This window comes from Colletotrichum orchidophilum (assembly GCF_001831195.1).
Source record: "Colletotrichum orchidophilum strain IMI 309357 chromosome Unknown Scaffold_128.1, whole genome shotgun sequence".
Taxonomy (NCBI): domain Eukaryota; kingdom Fungi; phylum Ascomycota; class Sordariomycetes; order Glomerellales; family Glomerellaceae; genus Colletotrichum; species Colletotrichum orchidophilum.
In genome coordinates, this window is record NW_019173084.1 from 70828 (window position 1) to 82461 (window position 11634).

Consider the following 11634-nt stretch of genomic DNA (forward strand, 5'->3'; position numbering starts at 1 on the left):
AGGGCGCCAGTGTAATATGCCACTATACTTAAACGCCTAGATACCCTTAAATCAATGGGATGACGGTTTTGGGGAATTTGAGAAGACCTATGCCGATGTTGTCGCCTCCATGGAATGGATTTCTGAGAACCGATGTCGAACAAACTAGCCGAAGCCAAAATCTTTAGCACCGTCGGAAGCCTCCCGAGTGTGAAGATCAATGCCATTTTGAGCTGCTTCACAGGCCCAAAGTGATGTGCCAGCCATTCGAATCTATATGTACGCCTGCACATTTTATAAAACGACGTACTGAGCAAATTTTCGAGGCCCTAGAAAGCCAGTCTCCTATCTTTAGAAGAGCGGCAATGAAAGGCTGCTTAATTGCGTAATGTTTGCTCCTGGTATTCGAATACCCACATGTTCGAATGACTGAATACATGCCTCTATACCGCACAGACTTCCAGTTGACGTTTCTGAAAATATTTACAGGAGAAATGAAAAAAATCCAAAAGCCATTTTAAGCCTTGAACTTCTTAAAGTTACGTCCACCATCCGCCAATGCGGTCATGTTGATGTTGCCAACCTTGATATACTCCTTCTCCTTGGGAAGAGCAGCAATGACTTCGTCAGAGAGACCGAGAGTGTCTTTGACAACCTGCTTCGGGGTGAGTGCTAGCCACTGCGCAACGCTGATATCCGAGAACTTGGGCGCTTGGAGGACCTCAAGGAAAATGACGTCCTCGGTACCGGTGTTTTCAATGTAGTGGCTGTCGCCCACCTTGACGTAGCCAACGTCGCCTGCGGTGAAGTCAAATGTGCGCGAGGCCTCGGGAGCTTCGAAGATTGTGATACGGCCGGAACCCTGGAGGAAGTAGTTCCACTCGTCGCTGGTGGTGTGCCAGTGAATTTCGCGCATGGCGCCGGGCTGGACGACAACCAGGGCGGCTGAAAAGTTCTCCGCAATGGGAAACGTTTGCGGGTCGAGGATCTTGACGGATCCGCCGGGGACTTGGAAGGGTTTCTGTTGGGACCAGTGGTAGGTGTATGAATCAGCACCGGTGAGCGATCCGGCCGAAGAGGTCTGGTTCTGCTTCTCAATGTCTTTTGGTGCAGGTGTTCCGTTGAAGATCTAAAAACAAGTAAGCATAAGATCCATAGCGATGTATGGCTGTTGACTTACATAAAGTTGATCTTTGGGGATTTTGTCGAATGCAGACACGTCCGTCTTGAGGTTCTTGGAAAGTACGGACAAGGGATTTCTCAAGAATAACTCAGAAGCAAGGAAGGTATTCTCCTCGCTAAAGGTTCCCTGATCGAAGACAAGAAGGAACTCCGTGCCCTGGTCGAATGCCTGGATGCTGTGAGGAACACCCCTGGGGAAGAACCACACATCACCTGTGTATCTCGGTCAGCCGTGGGGGTGTCATCTATCATCCCAAGAGTCTCTTACCCTCGCAAATATCATCGATGAAAGTCTTTCCATCCTCATTCATCGCGGCGACGCGACAGCATCCCTTCAGCATAAGTGCCCACTCAGCCGAGGTGTGCCAATGAAGCTCGCGATACGCGTTAGGCTGCAACTTCATATCAACCCCCGCCATCGCAGAAGCAACGGGAAGAACTTTGGTGTTCTGCTGCCGCGCCCAGCCGGCGCCTTCTTGGCTGCCGAGGCGGTTATGCGAGAGGCCCAACGGCCACATGGCGTTCTCAACATCGCCTTTGTCGGTACCCGGCGGGGCAAAGAGATCGGGGTTAAGCTTCTCGTAGGCATAGGTTCCTGCGGGAATTATGTGTTAGCGCCTCCCGCTTCCCTGCAGTCAGATCACCCTTCTACGCCCCCCCCGCTAGGAATGCAACATACTGGGCCCTGGATCCGGGGATCCTAATCCGCCGCGGATCGGCTGCGGGACGTCGACACCATCAAAGTTGAGGTACAGGCCGAGCTTTCCGTCTGCTTTCTGGCCAGGCACGAGCTTTACGTCATCAACGATGGCAGAGCCGCCAGTCTCGGGGTTCGGCCGAGCTGCATTGCCTCCGAGCAGGCTAGAATCTCCTCTGAGGTTTCCCGTGGGGGCAGTCACGGACGGAATAGGCGGATTGACACCGCCAACGGGGCCTTTGTTTTCTCCATAGTCTCCGATTCTGCTCAATTGTCAGCCACGTCTCGCACTAATGTCCTCCTCTGAACACTGACTGTGGCGCTGGGATCGCATAGCTATGTGGCAGAGCCGCAAGCAAGCTAGCTAGTAGAAAAGCACCGTGGGTATACATGATAGATGGTGGGTAGGACGCAGATTACTTTGGAAAGATGGCGCTACGACGAAAGGCCGTTGGTTCAGTGTCTTGCTCCGAGATGGATTGGAAGCTGATGAAGAATAGGCCCTTTGAAGGCCGGACAGAAGGGTCTTCTTATACCCCTCATATGCCATCGGACGAACTCAGAACGTGCCTCAAGAAGCTCTCAGACGGCATAAGATGGTTCCCAAGCTAGCTATGCCGTCCCTTGACCTTCTCCCAACCTGCTTCCCATCACCCAATCCGTGCCATCTTCTATCGCAAGGCGGAGTAGAACTCCGCGGGACCGATTAAACTCCCAGCCTTGGCGTCCGGACCGTGATATGTGGATGATATGGGGCTAGCCTTGTGGAGCACGAACAGTGTAGTATGAGCCGGGGGCAATAGTAGTCTAGATGACGCGTTACTTGCTCTTTTAGGTCTATCGCGAACATCAAACACGGTTAGCACGGGTAAGACAAGGACCCACGTCGGTTGTACGGCACCGGGTGGACGAACATATCGATCTTGTCAACGGCTAACCACCATGCGATTACTCATAACCTCCGAAAAAGCACCCGCACGCTCAGCGCGGTGTCTCACTCAAACGCTTACATCCAACGGATGCTTCGGGAAGTCCACCGTGCCTTATTTTACCCGGCTGACTTGCTGAGATGAAAGCCGTTTTGTAAGTACCAATGCTAAGCAAAAGGTTAAAAATAAAGGCTTGGTGGTGTCGCCTGGCCTCCAAGGTGGACCGTTTGATAGCGGGATTCGGAAATGCCCCACGTTGCATTTCCCCCCCTTTTGCCGAAGACGGCATTTGATAGTCTGGCTACATGGTGAAGTCACCACTTGTTAGAAATGGTCCGTTCGCGATTCGCCTGAACCACCGAACCCTCTTGAGGTGTGTTCTTTGTGGGTAGATTATTCATGCAGAAGAAACGTAACCTTGGATGAATAAGGGTGTCTGGGTGTGACGAACACCTCGGCACAGAACAAAAAAGAAAAAGCCCCGGTGTCTCGCAGAAAGCTCGGGATTGCGCGCTTACACCTGTTCGAGAATCAAAAGTTCTAGCTCCCTGGTCACTCGGCTGGCTAGCGTCATGCCGCCGACCTCTAAAGTCGGAGAGAGGAAGTTGGTGAGAATTTAGAGACGCGCCAGCCATTCAAATGCGAATTGTGAACAATCAGAATTACAAATGCTGCAAACTCCTTGGGTGGGCTGCACATCAGCTCTGCCTTGAAATTGGCATTTTCGTCTCCTGACCTTCGACTCGCTTCCATGCTCATTGCATCAACCTGTATGCCAGGTTGGACCCAAGAAAGTTGGGACAAGAAAGTTGGGGGTCCTGGTCAGTCGTTGGCCAAAGTAACAAAGATTGCATAATCTCTATAGGAGGGGAATATCAGCGTGTCATCTGGAAGAACGTGGGCTAGAAGGCCCACGCCTAGAGTCCAAATGATGAGACGAATGCAACGTTGTCTACAAGATGAGCGAGACGGGGTACTAAACAAAGCCGCACAGCATGAAGGAGGGGCAGTTGGATACAAATCAAAGCTTGTTTCCTCCATCCGGGACGTCAATGCAATTGGAGTCGTCGGATGTCTGCTGTGGTTGGATCGTTGTGCGATTTGGGTTGCGCTTGGTGCTGCGGGAATGCCGCCACAATGCCATCGCGCATGCATGCCCGCCATTGGCGCGTGCGGCTTCATCCGATACAGGCGGCTTTCTTTTCTCTTCTTCTGCCCACTGCAGATCTGTCGTGGCTCAAAAGAGGGGAAGCTTGGATCGCAAGGCTAATGATCGACCGAGCAGCTAGACTCATGAGCACCCTTGACGGTAGCCAAGTCCCGTTAAGCATACCCATCCATCAATTGGTGCAAAGTACTTGGCCGTGGTCTTTCAGAGTGTTTCATCTGCAGAGATCATCCCAAGAACATAAAAAAACCTCATCCAATTGCTATCGGATCCTACCGGCATTGATCTGATCTTCGACTGTGAAGGGTGGTATCTTTGAACGAATTATAATGCATTCACAAACGGCCAACTCTTTGAACATCCGCAAAAGATTTATTCTTCTGACCTCCCATGACTGTCACTCAATCCAAGAGCATGACATCATGACATGCTCGCTTTCCTGATGCTATATTTTGACATGTATTCAAAAGTAAATCAGAGGGTGGATAGAATAAGGCCTCCAACGAGCTCTGCGTCGTGAAGGAAAATTCCATGTTGCATAATAGCCTAAAGGTCGGTCGGACGTGTCGGAACAAGGTTATCAATCTTCCGCGGGGTGCTGGAATGACCTACATTAGCGATTTACAGTGAGTAAAAGTTCCCTGGTAGCATCGCCAATGATTCCGCCATAGACTGATGAACTATGGCATCAGTACACACAATATATCAACATCACAGCGAACCCGTAGCGGATTCCTGGCGAGGCTCTCGGGCAAAGCCACCCAAAGCTCATACAGCCAAGCAGCCAGCAACCACCGACGAGTCAGATTCCATTGCCGGTCAAAATAAGAGCACGAGGTGCTTTGGAACCTGACACGCTTGGAAAATATAGATCAGAAATCTCAATTTGAAGTTTCATTCAGAACGTCATGATTGATGAACCCCCATTTGGCAGCCTGTGAAGGGACTTTGTACTCCATGCAGCATATGGTGCGGTACCAGGCAACCATGCTAACAAGTCGGAATGTAAGAGCATAGATTAAGGGCGAGGCTGAGTTGCAGGCATCAGTAAGAGAACCGTTTGTCTGCCGCAAAAGGGCGGGCGGCCTGTCTAAATTACCCGCAGCCAATGACTGCGCTCAAATATTCGGATCCTCAATAATGCGATGGCTCCTGGGGTCCAGCGAGCAACATATAGGTAGGAGAAACACGGGAGAATGAGTCATTAGATACAAGAATATGACGAAAGTAACTGCATGGTATGTTCTGGGGCGGGTAGAGTACCTTGATACGAGTCTGTGAAGATTTTATCAAGACCCCGAAAGAGTAAGCTTGCGCAGGTTACTCAATACATATATATGTTGGTACTGCCAGCTAAAAGAATCCGAACCTTCCGACGTCTCACAGGTGTCAAGATCCGATCCGGAATAGAGTAGTTGATACACACGCAACTCGGGTCGGGGTTTCAAGACACGACGCCTCCTTTCCTTTAGGTGTCCGCTGTGGAGACGTTCGGGACCGGTAAGACGCCGAGCCGGACCGAGTCTGTGGGTCCCTCACACCCGGCAGCGTTCACGGCATGACCCGACTAGCGGTTGCACCTTCTCCCAACATCTACATGGTCAACTGCTCCAATGTCATTTCCATCCTCGAGCACATCACGTAACAGCACACAACAGCACACTCCCAAACGCGTCAACACCATGATCATCTCCCAGACCAACCATCCAAAATAACGAATCCTTCACCAAGAAAAAGAAAGGAGACAACACTTCAAAAGTCAAAAATGCCCTCCAGCCCCTCAACCTCCCCCCGTCTCCTCCCGCACTCCTTCACACTCTTCGACGCAGGCCTCGCCAAAAGAGCAAACAACCCCCTCTTCTACCTCTCCCACGACGCCGAACCCTCCGCCGCCGACAACGCAATCGGCATCAATCTCCACGACGGGCCCCTGAGCACCCACCCCATCATAGCCCACCTCACCCACCGCCTCGTCAACATGCCGGGCTAGAAGACCCGCCGCACAATGCAAGTCCACCTCGAACAAGCCGCCCCCTCCCGCCCCGACCGCCGAGACAGCGACACCACATGCAGCGTGTACACGCTGGCCCCCAAAACCCTCCTCCTCCTCCTCCTCCACGAAGACCGCGCCCGCCAACCAAACACCCTAGGCCTCCGCTGGCTTCTAGGCCGCCTCGTCCGAGGCAGAAGCTACCAAGGCCTCTGGCGCTTCACCATGCGCCTCCGCGACCCTTGTGGAGGCGACAGGACGACCGACGTGGACTTTGAATGGCGACACAGCCGCGGTCTGACCGTCCGGACTCTGAGGCGCTCCGATGGGTGGATGCTCTGGCGCAAACGCACCCCCGACGAAGCTCGGCTTCTGCCGCAGCCGTACCGCGCGCGACGCGCTCACGCCAACGGCGAAGAGGAGCTCGTCGCCATGCTCTCCATTGACCCTTCGCGCCCGCACCTCGGCATAGGCTTCCAATTCCTCAACGCAGCCGCCGGCGCCGGCGCAGAGAACCATGAGGCCCAGCCACCGCCGTTCTTGGACGACGACTTTGCGCTTGTGGCCGTCATGTCCGGCATCGGCATCATCATGGGCTCACACGCCACGCTAGGCGGCGCCATGTCAGCAGAGGAAATCCAAGCCGCGCAGAGACCTCACCTCAAGCGCGCCGCGTTTGCCGAGAGGCACGCACGCGAGGCCAAAGAGTGGCTCGCGACGCTGGATCTGCTCGACGACGGTGACCGCGACGACGAGCCACCGAGTCTGCGGAGGGCGGAAAGGGGTGCCTCGTGGGGAGATCTCCACGGGTCCAGGGCGCGAGGTCCACGGGAGAGGGGAGCAGGCGATGTGGCGGCCAAGGTGTCATCCGCAGATCGTCGACGACGGAGCCTGTCTGCGCCCGAGATTTCGTCACGGCGGAGATCTAGCAGGCAGACGCCACGGCCCGAGTCGAAGCCGAGGCAGATATGGGAGAAAAGGCCGGCCGTGTATATGCCGACATTGCGCGAGAGGACCGCGAACACATCTGCGTCGGGGCCGACGAGACGGACGGCGCCGCTGAGGTCTCTGCAGAGGAGTTCATATGGCGATCGGGATCCCACGAGCCGGGCCGCTATTTTGTCTCAGGGGGGATCGATAATTGAATGAGCTGGGAAGTCGGAAAGTCAGCGTGATGGTGCCTACGGAAGAAGAGGGCAGAAGAGGAGAGACGTGAAGGGAGGTGTTACCGATTACGCCCGTTGCGGTGGTATCGTTGGTGGTTGAGTAAGGGATCGACATGATCACGGCAGTGCAAAAGTGCTGTCCAAACCGGATTCCACCACGAGAGCAGTACTAATTGCACCTCTTTGAAGCATAATTATAATGTATAATATTACCCCGCGGAACTGAGAGTGAGATTTCTGCATGGCTACTACGTGGTGAGTACGGACAAATTGGCAGGACTCCCGATTCAGGACTGGATCCCGCTGGGATTCGACGCTCCAAAATCACCAGAATGTGGAAAAGATGACAGGAAGGGAAACATCAGGGCTACCTAAAAGACCCTACAAAATGCTCGTACTATACTTGGACTCACAAATAGGCCAACCCTTACTCCGGAATGGTCTGCGGCCTTCTCTTTTGTAGACTTCAACACGTTAGGTTCAAAGACCTAAAGGACTCAACATCCAAGGCTGAACCACAATAATGGCCGACCTCATTCTGCAAGATCAGCAAGATCAAGTAAGAATGCGCCATTTATCAACAAAGAATGTTGAAAAGAGTTGGAAGAGTAGCGTTGCCATTTCGTTGGATCACGTCTACGAAATCCGGAGGCCCGTTTCGGAACGAAAACATTCCGGATGGCTCTATGCCGGCTAGAGAACTCAAATAATTACCTCTTTGTCATGTTCGACTATTGGATGCTGAGGGGGAGCGGGGGGAGACGGACCATCAATACCTAAGTTCGAGACTATGGTGCTCCTCTACTTGCACCCCCGGCACCTAGGTGTCCGTCACAGCGCAGTGGGTTGTTCGAGCCAAGACACATCCGCAGTGAAGGAATGGGGTACCCAACCAGACGCTACTATGGTTGAGCAGTGTTGAGCATAATATAAATCCAACGCAAAAGAATTGGCAGGGCTCAATGTCGCGTTGCACGCAACACTCATACAGCCCCAAGACTCATTTTTCAACGTCGTAAGATGCCAAGGTGATATCCACTAAGCCAAGATTCAACGCAGAAATTCAACCTGATTTACTCTCCTTCCGCGTTTGCCAGCGTGGGTTCCTCCTTCGGTCGTCTTCAGCTAAGTTGGTTGTGATGTTGAACCCCGCAGCGAAATGCGAAAGACGTGTAGTAGAACGGAAGGCAATCTCCGTGTATCCTCAGAACTACAAGAAGGCGTGCAGGATTCCGAAAGTCTCAAAGGAAACAAAAAACCCATCAATCGTTGTAATGCGTGATGGGGAAAACCTCTGAAAAGCAGCCGACGATGGTCAGTGTTGATCCTTGTCCTCTGCAAATCCGCCCCGAAGCCATAACAGCCTTGCCCTAGTCGGGGACCACGAAGATGTCCCGGAACGAATGGCTGAGCCAGAACCAAGACTGATCGACAAGCGGGCGTTGGATAGGCTAGCGGCTCGAAAAGAAGGTTGCACGGGTGGTTGTAGTGGAGGACGAGTCGACCAAAGCTAAGGTAAGCAAACAAGCTCCATGGTCGTGCCAATGGTGTGTAAGCCAAGACAATTGACCTATACCGAGTAAGTTGTTACCCCTTTAGCGGAGTTGCGATTTATGGCATAGCGCCTAGTAGCGTGCGAGCAATTATCGTGGACGTCTCGTCACGTCTGCCGCCAAGCAGGAGGTAGCCGCCACGCTGTCGACGTCGAGCAAAGGCCGGGCCAAGGGAGGGACAAAACGGGCCCGGTGCCTTGGCGTTTCTTACATCTGGTGCTTGAGTAACTTGTAAGTTGGCTCGACTGGGAACTGTCACTTCGGACACATCGGATCCCAAGAAAAGATGCCGATCCGAAGCGAAACAGACTCGCATACCTGGTACCCACGCTGTTTTGTTTCCTGCTCTTGTCATCTAATCTTAGCACTCGCAGGCGTTGAGCAGCACATGCAACGGACCCTCACTTTATCAGAAACAAGCAGAGTGGGAGTGTCTTGTTGCAAGCTATTCCCAGGGTTGCAGGCAGCGCGGACGTGGGGTGTCACAGGCCAGGCGTTCTCTGACATCCACCTTGGTTCGAAACAGACTGATAAGAGCCTGCCCATCGGGGAACGTCTAGGTAGCGATAGACGTCGAAAACTCTACAGGCGATGAGGCTGGGAAGCTAGTTGCAACACAATTCCAAAGATACGAGCATATGCGGTCTTTCCAGGTTCTAGACTTCTAGAAACCTTCTTAGTCTGGCGAGGATTCGCTTTAGCAGTGAGACGGTGGCCGGAGCAGCGGGAGAGCTCGTGGGTGATGTGTCGGTCAGGTATCGAGCCTGCTTCTGTGGCGTGGTCTCTGTATATCGCCCAATTGGCCGGAAGCTATAGTGCTATCGGTGCGACATGCAAATTTGGGAGCATTGTGAACTGTCAATTGCAGTTAAATGGCATGCAGGCAGCGTCGCAGTAGGGCCTTGCGGCGCACCGCCGTTTGAGAGCGGTGACTTCGAAAGATTCGGACAAAGTTCGCAGTGGAATCTCGAGTCTTTTGGTACGCCTTTCCAAGGTTATGATAACGACCGGCAGGCATGGTAGGATACTGCATTAGAAAAGCCTCAGGGTAGCACGCGGCGGCAGCAGGCCGGAGCAGAGGCCAGAAGGGCTAGAAAGGGATCTCGAAATACTCGGGAAATGCACTTGCAGATGTTTTTCCTCGTTGCGGTAAGGATCAGGATGCGCGCCGGAGCATAGTCGAATAGTGGATAGTGACGAAGGTGGAGTGATGCGAAGGTTGCAGACAAACCCATGGCCAGCCAGGTGGCGAGCATGCGAAAAGGGCTCGGTTTGGCGAGGATGATGGACCCGTTCTTCTCCGCAAGTGAGGAGTCAGGGACTCAGTGTTTGGGGTTGAGGGGGATATGTCGTTGGAGAGGCGGGGGAGGATGGGGGACCGGGAAGCAACGATCGGCCGAGAGACAGTTTGTGATGACGAACGATTTGGTATGTGGTCGATAGCTCTCTTCAGTCACGGCGAGTGAGCGGGCCGGCGTCTCTCCAGGCTGAGTCTAGATGAGGGCCGGGCAAGTTGAGGCGAGAGGAGGCTTGGCGGCAGGTGAGGACGATGTGAGTGGTCAGCGGTGGTCGGAGAGGTTGAGTGCCGGGACAAGTTTGATCAACATCTTGGAGTCTGGAGCTGTCCGGGCTTGATTGCTCTTTGCTGTACATTAGCTTGGATGTAGCGACCGGGATTTGGGAGGAGTTTTGGCTGACTGGCGCTCCGCTGGCGGCAAGCACGTCGAGACAATGGCGTGTTTCTTGAGGGTACAATGTCTTGGCAAACATTGTCATGTCGTGTACTCGTGATAAGCAGTGGATTGGGTTGGTGGTGACGCCCAGCAGAGAGGAACACTAGGTCTGGAGTATCTTGGCCTTGGGCCACTTGACCCAGCATGACTCGGATTGAGGTGGATTGAAGACGGGGTACGGGTAGATGACTCCAGCCTTCACTAGACTCGATATTGACATCTAGATGCTGGGGAAGCAGAAATTGGGGAAGACTGGGGATGGTGATGAAGAGGATGAGAGGGGGCGAATACGGAGGTTGCCATTGGCAGAGGTGGGAATTGGCGAGAAAAAGACTCGGAGGATGGCCGAGTGCTCGAGGCCTGGGTTGAGGAGGGGAAAGGTGGGGGCATTGGGGCAATCCGTGTTGCGCCCGACGGAGGGGGCGCCGGTTGTCCCCGGTCGTGCTTTCCAAAGAACCGTCTGTTTGGTCATTGCCTCACGGGCACACAGTGTATCGAGCAACGGTGGAGAGGAGGAAAGAGCAGTGTCAACTACCTTAGTGGCAGTATGGGTGGGAGTGGTTCCGACGGACTTTCCAGCTATTTACCTTAGGTTGACATCCACGAGCGTGGTGTTTTTTTACCAGGAATGCGCAGATAATACGGATACCAGCAGATCATCTGACATTTCGACGGACCAGCTTGGGGCCCCGACTCGAGAGCCTCTGGGGAATTGAATGGGTCGTGGACTCGTGGGGATGAAGAAGATGGATAGCCGGGGCTGGTGGACGCGAAATCTCTGGCCATCTCGCTAAGGTACCTAGTAGTCACTTGTATCTTGCCCTCCCCCATCATCTATGCGACTCTCATTGGCCGAGAGGCGAGCAAGATGAGAGACATTTCTTCATTCCATTCAAGGTTACGGACCTTAGTCGATACGGATGGTACTAAACTTTTAGCATCAGGCCACAACGCCCGTTAAGCTTATTTCCCCGTTCCCCGTCATCTTGTACGGTGGGACGGACGCTCGCTCGCTGCTAGTGCATTGCCCATCAGTGCGGGACCGGCTATCTGCTACTTATTGGGTTGGTCTGGGGGAAATCTGTCGCCGCGGGCTGTCAAACGTGTCAGGCGTGTTCGTTTGATCTCATAGGACCACTCTGCTGGAATCGGCGCGAAACAACCTTGTGTTATTTCAACCTCACCTCTTCTGCGTTCGGTATCGCAAAATCGTCAAACGTCGTCGAGAGTGCGGCGA

The 11634-nt window shown here is 53.5% G+C and overlaps 4 protein-coding genes across 4 annotated transcripts; 1 reads left to right on the forward strand and 3 right to left on the reverse strand.

Annotated features, from left to right (window-relative positions):
• Positions 1-496: 496 nt before the first annotated feature.
• On the reverse strand, positions 497-2250 carry CORC01_11596 (oxalate decarboxylase family bicupin; the record flags this gene model as incomplete). The annotated part of the gene is made up of 5 exons (XM_022623219.1): positions 497-1108; positions 1160-1374; positions 1430-1756; positions 1841-2121; positions 2174-2250. 5 exons carry the CDS (start codon positions 2248-2250, stop codon positions 497-499), a joined length of 1512 nt encoding a protein of 503 aa, XP_022470274.1.
• Positions 2251-5960: 3710 nt separating this feature from the next.
• CORC01_11597 (uncharacterized protein) lies at positions 5961-7094 on the forward strand (the record flags this gene model as incomplete). The annotated part of the gene is made up of 1 exon (XM_022623220.1): positions 5961-7094. One exon carries the CDS (start codon positions 5961-5963, stop codon positions 7092-7094), a length of 1134 nt encoding a protein of 377 aa, XP_022470275.1.
• A 1332-nt stretch (positions 7095-8426) lies between these two features.
• Positions 8427-8588, reverse strand: CORC01_11598 (uncharacterized protein; the record flags this gene model as incomplete). Its single annotated transcript, XM_022623221.1, has 1 exon — positions 8427-8588. A coding segment is annotated over one exon (162 nt), but the record flags the coding sequence as incomplete, so codon positions are not given.
• Positions 8589-8722: 134 nt separating this feature from the next.
• Positions 8723-9019, reverse strand: CORC01_11599 (uncharacterized protein; the record flags this gene model as incomplete). Its single annotated transcript, XM_022623222.1, has 1 exon — positions 8723-9019. One exon carries the CDS (start codon positions 9017-9019, stop codon positions 8723-8725), a length of 297 nt encoding a protein of 98 aa, XP_022470277.1.
• Positions 9020-11634: the final 2615 nt, after the last annotated feature.